The 7,884-nt window shown below is 36.7% G+C and overlaps 1 protein-coding gene across 1 annotated transcript; it reads left to right on the top strand.

The window, feature by feature from the left end:
• Positions 1-3,275: 3,275 nt before the first annotated feature.
• On the top strand, positions 3,276-4,752 carry LOC112959198 (protein FAM240B-like). The gene is made up of 2 exons (XM_026053168.1): positions 3,276-3,415; positions 4,674-4,752. Exons 1-2 carry the CDS (start codon positions 3,276-3,278, stop codon positions 4,750-4,752), a joined length of 219 nt encoding a protein of 72 aa, XP_025908953.1.
• The last annotated feature ends 3,132 nt before the right edge of the window (positions 4,753-7,884 follow it).

Below are 7,884 nucleotides of genomic sequence, written 5' to 3'. Positions count from 1 at the left end.
TTACTTATAACTTTACATGCTTTAACAATATATTCTACACGCTTTAGAATGTATTCATGCCCATGTGTTATATCATACAATGACATTATTTGTTCAGGTAGTTTTGAGGGCTGCTTTCAAACTACCTTCTTCATTCTTCTCTTTATATATTAAGGAGGTTCCTCTTGCTGCAAGCTGTTCCGGTGTATGAAAGTAAATGGTATCCCACTGATTGCTGCTGGTGCCAAGCCACAGTACCTGTTCCTTTCCTCTGGATACAATTCCTTTCCTCTGAATAAAATTGAGGTGGAAGGGAGGAAAATAGAGAGCTTCTGTCACCAGCATAAGATACTAGCACAGAGATTGCATTTTTGGAATACTGGTAACAAGATCTTGATCTATAGTATTGGATACCCCTGACCACTCACACAACCTTGAGGGTTTATGGCAACAGTTTGGAAATGAACATACGACATCAGCGAATTCAAACACCGAAGCACATGATGCACAAAGGCAAAAGGAATCACATGGATTATTTTGGTATGGTTGTGGTGTGGTTCCTACAGTCACTGTGTGAATGGGCTCGAATAATGGGTGTGAAATAAGTGTAATTGAAAATTGCATGATTTCAAAGTTCAGAGAAAAATTTAATGTAGCTGTGTACAGGATTCAATAAAATGATAATGCAGAAATTCAAAGTCCATTGGCTTTGATATATTTTCAAGTGTTACCAGGTAATAGGAGGAAAGAAAACAGAGGCAGGTCAAGGGGAGAGAACAATAAGTGGAGCAACAGTTAAGGGAAAACTCAGCATCAAGACATTTAGATGAGAACACAAAAGAAAAGGTTAGGAAAAACAAGTCTTTAGCATATCTGACCCAGCACACACACAAAATTCAAAGACAATGCACTCACCAAAACATCAGATTCAAAAAAACCAAACAAGCAAATCAAAAAGCTCTACAGTACTACACACACACATTATAGTTCCTGTTTTCTAATGTTCCTATAAATATCACTGCAGTATACATAAGGTAGCAATGAAATAGCATCAGTAGCAAGGAAAACTAACTCTAAGTTTCTCCTTTACTGGGTTTAAATATCTCACCTTGGGATGTTTTACTAGAGGGGGAAGAAAGGAGCTGGAGAGTAATGGAAAGAAGTAAAAAGAAAAGTATATTTGAGTCACCAGTGCAATCAAATCAGAAAACAGAACATTGAAAATAGACTAGGAATATGTATATTTTGAAGGTATGTGCTAGGGCTCAGTTATGTCTTGTGACAATTAGGTCCACAAGCTCAGATCTTAATGTCATTCAGAAGAGATTCTTACTCTCGTATTTTGAGAAAAGTAGCATCCACAGTGTATTACACAGGAATTTAGAAAGAAAAAAATTATTATATCTCCAAATCACCTGTGATTAAGGGAACAAGGAGAGATTACTTCCTGGCATGTCACTCTCATAATGTTTATTTTGAGCTTCAGGGATTTCTGGAAGCTTTGCTTGTTGCTGTGTAGAGATATTGTTATTCTCAGAGATTAAATCCTGCACTGGAAGGTCCATTAGCCTGACTCAGATGATTACTATTGTACTTTTTGTCATAAATTTCAAGATTACTTCTGGGTACACAGGAAGTATAGAGAGTAGTAACTGTTATTTAGAAAGTAAGGTTTTTCTTGGCATTGCTATACATGTAAAAATTTATAAAATATATATCTTATAAACAAATGCTCACATTAAGAAGGATTTTCACCCAGAACTTGTTGTCACCCAGCACAGAGTTTTTCATCTATAGCTTCGATTCATATTACAGACAGATATCAACACTACAGAAGTCAATTATAACTTGTTCAGAACCAGGTAAAACAAAAAACTTAGTGATTTTTCTTCCGCAAATCTTCAGTGTAAATACAGTGCTTTTATCATCTGGATGTCACAAGCTGGTTTACAAGGAAAGGAGGGGGTATAAGGGACAATAAGAAAGTTGCAGGGAAATGTCAGAGAAGGAAGCCCCTTTAAAACAGCTGCTTTTGTTCTATATTCCTAGTGTCTTTATTGTTTGTCTCACAGTTTCTCATAAAACAACTAAATCTCCAAATGGAATTACAATAAGATTACGAGTTCCAAGTTTTGCTTTTCTTATCATGCCTGGCAGGGGAATGGCAGCAGTTTCTTCAAGCTTTTCCAAGCTAGCCTGGAGGGACTTGTTTACTAGCTCTCTGTGGCTCTGATTAAAATAAATTACAAATAATTGCCATGAATTCAAACAAGGCATGAGAAAGCCCCAAATACTTGTTAAAATAATAAATGTTCTGGAAAAAAAATTGTAATAGCATGTTCAGGCAAAATCACACAGCAATTTGGAAGGCACAATGTATATACTCATTTCCTATTTAATGTAGTTTTGAAAATAATGATACAATTTTCTGGCTGTAATGTGGGATAAAAGGGCTTGACTGTTAGCCCATGAAGAGTCATCCTGAGATAGACATTCTTCTCCTCTGATAAGGTTTTGTCCTAAACTTGCTTTTAAGATGACATTAAATCATCAAATGAAGGACAGAAAACATAGAATTGGCATCAAAAGTATATGTAATTGGGTAGATGAATATATTGAATAAAATTATTCTGTTCTGAAAGTTACAGGAGAAGGAGAAGCAATTAACAGGCAAACTGAATTTGCAAGCTAGCATCTTATAAATCTGTCTGTACAATTAAATTTAGATATATTTAAATGATCTCCATTCCCAAATAAAATTAAGGTAAGCATCATAATGATTAACAGCTGATTACCAGGACTCCTTTTCTATATTGCTTTGGTCCAATCCCACAATAGTCACTTTATCACTATATAGGCATGGAAACTGAAAAAAGAACCCACCAGTTAAGCCTATGTTCATATTTTCTTTCATTTAGGATGTACAGAAAAAGATATCTCAATCATTAAGCTGGAGAACACAACAACACTGTCCTACATCACAAGCTTAAAGGTCACAGTCGCAGATGGAGACGAGGCATATTAGAGACGAACAGCTAAGAATATGAATCGCTGCAAACAACATATCCCCAAGTGTCAGTATTAGGGATGAGAAGGTTAAAGTGTGAGTCATTTCCATTGTATCCTGATCATTAAATATCCAGATATCCAGATTCATATCTGATCAAAAAAAAAAGAATTTTTTGTGAATCCAAAGTTGGGAAAAAAGTGGAAAAAAATATATATGTTTTAGCCATCAACAAATGCAGGGCCAATGTCTTGTTGTATGATTATTTTGTCCTTTTGCTTTACAGAAAATGAATAGTCAATACATACGTCATGAAGTACGGGGATGTGAAACAAGTGACCTGAGAAACTTCTGGGAAAAGACTATTGAACAACAAACCCGATATCTGCAAAATGAGAAAGAACGTCAGCGAAGAAGTGCTCTGACAAAGTGCGTAGTTTGGAAAGGTTATCTGAGTTTGTACCGTCATTCTTTAAATATAGGTAGCAATCATTTTCAGCCAGGCACTAAGACCCAAAAGCAATCTTTATTTTTCTAGTACTTTTAGAAAGCAATAATACTTCCCAGACAGGTATACAAATGTGTCTAACCTGTGGCTACCATAAGGTTCACTCAAACCTTAGGGTTCTTGATTCACTAAATGAACCCAAAATTTGACACTTACTGAGTTTATTAGGACAATATCTAGCAATACGAGTTTGTCTTGAAAAAGAAGGTTCATTTTCACAGCAGACCCAGCAGAGAAGTACCTGGCCCACCTTCACTCTGTGGCCTTGTCTTCATGATCAAGGAGTTAGTTAGAATTAATCTAGATATGTTAATAGACACAGGTAAATCTTTAAGAAATGAGAGTACTGCCTGTAGTAACTTACCAAGGCAATCACAATCCATAGCTATATTTACCTCAAACAGACAAAAAGAGAAAAAGATAGTCTGCTGCAAAGTCAGTACAGCTTTACTTCAGACAAAGTCTCCAGAAGATAGCAAGCATTTGCATAAAATGTCTTCATACTTATTCTTAGATTAATTTTTAACACCATAGGAAGAAGAATGGCCTTTCAGTAATAACCCTGAAGTAAAGAGTCAGTCTCTAGCATATTTTACCCATTTATAAGAACCAATTACAACATATCACTGCTCCTGAGCCAAGAGATTCATGTCTTTTCTATTTGAGGCTTGGACCTAGGCACCATAAAAAAAGTGCCAGCTGTCACCTAAAAAACGTCTATTACAGACCTAACAGCAAATTTTTTATGCACACCATTTCCAATTAAATAGTATCCAGGAAGCTACTATCCCTCCTTGTTATACTTAAATTGAAGTTTTAAATTGTAGTCCCCGAGGAAGCAGACACGGAGATGTTGGGTGACACTAGGTGGCAGCAGGCAGTCTCAGTGGAGGTGACCAGGAGCCTGGGCACAGCGATGCTTGAGAGGACGTACTGGAGATGAAAGTGGGCCACAATGCTCAGGCAGATAGTGCCAGGGTCAAGAGCAAATCCTTATTTGCCTTGGAGCAAAGGCTTCAAGGTCAGAGTTTGCCAGCCTCTGTAGAGATATGTTGAGGTGTGAAGTGGGAAGATTATAAATAAAATCTTCCCTATTACCCAAAAAAAAAAAAAAAAAAAAAAAAAAAAAAAAAAAGTGAATAAGATAGACTAACATCTAACTGGTGTTTCTTTTCTTAGGCTCAGAAATGAGTGGATGGAAAGGCTGGAAAAACGGATAAAAATGTTGAAGACCCAATCTGAAGATCCATCTAGCTGAAGATTCCATGTTCATTACGTGTTGGGGATAAAAAAAAAAAAAAAAAAGATGTTTTGTAGGAGAAAAAAGATAGTGTGATGTAAAAGCTTAAGCTAGTTTTACTTCATGGTTTAAATGAGTTATAATTAATTAGCTGTTGTTGTTAGAAGTTTCAGGTGTGAGATCTCTATTGAGGGTTTAAAAAGTATTTATTTATCCCCTTGCTTGATGAAAAGAGATTGCAGTAGTTCAAGATTAATAAATTATGGTTCCTTGAGTTGTAGATGCCTGGGGAAAAAAAAAATAGGATATAGTAAGTGTTCAAGAGAAGTATTTCCCAGACATTTAGGGTTTCTGTATTAAACTGATGATAATTTAATGAAGTAGCTCATTCAAAGTTGTTCAATTAATAATTGAGATTTTTTTCCCCTTTAAACAATGTCTTGACTAAGGAAAAGCCTATGTCCCAAATCCCTAGTGGTGTCCCAAATCACTAGGGGTGCCAAACTTGGTGAGACTTCCCCAGTATAAGAGGGATGTGGAGCTGTTTGAGAGAGTCTAGCTCAGGGCTATGACGGGGGCTGATCTAATCTATGATCTAGTCTATGAGTAAAGGCTGAGAGAGCTGGGACTGTTTAGCCTGAAGAAGAGAAGGCTGAGGGAGGACCTGATCAATGCATTTAAATACCTTAAGAGAGGGAGTGGGGAGGATGGGGCCGGCCTCTTTTCAGTGGTGGGCACTGATAGACTATAGGAAACGGCCACAAACTGAAGCACCAAAAGTTCCACAGGAGCTTAAGAAAAAGTTTCTTGACAGTGAGGTTGACAAAGCACTGGAACAGGCTGCCCAGAGAGGTTGTGGAGTCTCCTTCTTTGGAGATCTTTAAAACCCGCTTGGACGTAGCCCTGTGACACATGATCTAGGTGACCCTGCGTGTGTAGGGGGTTTGGACTAGACGACCTCTGAGGTCCCTTCCAACCTTAAGCATTCTATGATTCTATGATTTCCAAATTTTCTTTGCCACTATATTAAATGTCTGCAAAGCCAGTAATACATATCCTGAGAAACAGACTCTTGTACATTGAGAACATTCACTTGGCATTGAGAACAAAAGTTGCTTAATTAATGGTTAATCCACTTTGGAAACTTGAGTCACTATATCAGCAGAGACAAACTACCTGTGTTTTTATGAGACAAAATAATGTTACAATCCTGTGCAAAGTTCATCTGTAGTGCTACAAATAAGTTGCTTCTGGTACCTCAGCCAGCTTGCCTAGACTTGGCCTCAGCTGCTTTACAGGGATGAATCTTTGCAAATGTCCATCATTAGGTTTAAAAAAATAAAAATCCACAACCACATACACACCAAAATTTTATTTCTATTATCCAAGCATTTCCAGCTATTTATTTTTTTCACAGCTTGTTCAACTGGTTTGCCCTGTTTCCAAAGGTACCAAATGCCCTACATTTGCCATAAAAGTATTTCTATTTCCCTTTCTAATGCTTCATACAGAGGTAACGTTCCCTGTAATAATATCAAAGCGTTTGGTTAGGCTGATGTGAGAAAGTTGCTTCCTTTTTAGGGTGACTGCTTTGTTGCCACCAAAACACTTTAGGCAATGTACCGCAAAATGAGTTTTGTTATGAACACACTAAAAATCTCTTCCTTCACTTGCTTATGCTTTCAGTCCCTTGTTATATGACCATGTCACTAGTTCTCTGATAATCCATGGTGTTTCAGAGTGGGGAAGGCTTGCATTGCCAATGGCAATGGGAAAGAAAGAAGGAAAAATAGATGAAGAATTTGAAGGTTTAAATTATTTAGAATATCTATTCTTTTTAAAGCAAAATAAGAGCTAGGAATGCTGCTTGTGCTATATTCATACATCACCTTTAGAATTTACTTTCGTATATCCCAAGGTCAAACCAAATCTATTATGTGAGTTTAAACATGCAAATAATGTTTGGAGACCCTGAAAAATCCATTAAAATCCATTAAAAAAGATGACCTTGAAACATGTGCTCAGAAATCAAGACATCAGCAGGTATGTCAAACTTAGCAGAGTTTGCCGTCTGATGAGAAAAAAAAAAATTGTTAAACTCATGTTCATCAGTCTGGTCTTTTCTTGAGAAAGTTCAAGCAACATCAAACAGAAATATGCATTATTTTCCAGTCTAGAGGGAAAAAAAAAACACCCATAATTACAATACAGCTGTGCTTTAATAAGGGAAAAAAATCCCGAATTAGATACACCAATTAATATCAAGTTTTAACCAAAAGTGAAATTTATTTGAAAAGGCCAGTTCACACAGTTCAGTTCTCCCATCTTCTCTCTGTGCTTTGTGCTTATTGAAGCTCTAACAGAACCCTAATCTGAACAGAACCCTAAGCTCTAACAGAACCCAGCATTGATCTTTACAGCATTTTGACTAAAAATGGAGCTTGAACTGCAATTAGGATAGCACTTTGCATCTTCTATTCCACTGCATGAGTGACTGTACAAAGTGCACAACAGAACTGGCATATCATTGAAATGAATGAAGCACCTCAGTTTCCCTTGCGTTTTGCATAGTTTTTTCTTCTCTCATTTTCATGAAGTGAAGCATAAGGAGGAAAATCTATGCAGGGGCTAGATTCCGTCGCAGTGCCAGGAAGCGACTACTTTAAATTGTGGCATTTCCACCATCTAAATCATGTACTACAATCTTTTATAGTTGCATCACAGAATAATGCTTTGGAGCATGTCCTTATCAAGCTAGGATACACCAAAATTATCTCTTTAAAGTGATAAAAAGGACCTTATTCTCTACAGACTATATCTTTTTCAGCTCAAGACCACAGGAGTTCTGAACACATATTTTTGGAATTAAGCCACATTCCTGAACTTAGTAATTTCACCTTTGGTGTCTAGATGAATTATTTTTGGCCCAAATTCTACTGTGTTATATTCAGGACTTGGGGCTATGTAATCTTTATTTATCCAGGCGCTAGTAACATATTTTGATTATAACCTCCATCACTTTTGCAGGGGTAATCTGCCTAGGAGTTTTATCATTTACCACCAAGAAAAGAATCCAGAGCAGTAAATACAAACTACAGTCAATCAATAAATATAGGAGTGTGATAACATTAAAATTCAAGTCTAAATGTC

This window comes from Nothoprocta perdicaria, unplaced genomic scaffold, assembly GCF_003342845.1.
Source record: "Nothoprocta perdicaria isolate Ctin4 unplaced genomic scaffold, notPer1 scaffold_114, whole genome shotgun sequence".
In the NCBI taxonomy this organism is placed as follows: domain Eukaryota; kingdom Metazoa; phylum Chordata; class Aves; order Tinamiformes; family Tinamidae; genus Nothoprocta; species Nothoprocta perdicaria.
This window is presented reverse-complemented; position numbering and strand designations above follow the sequence as displayed.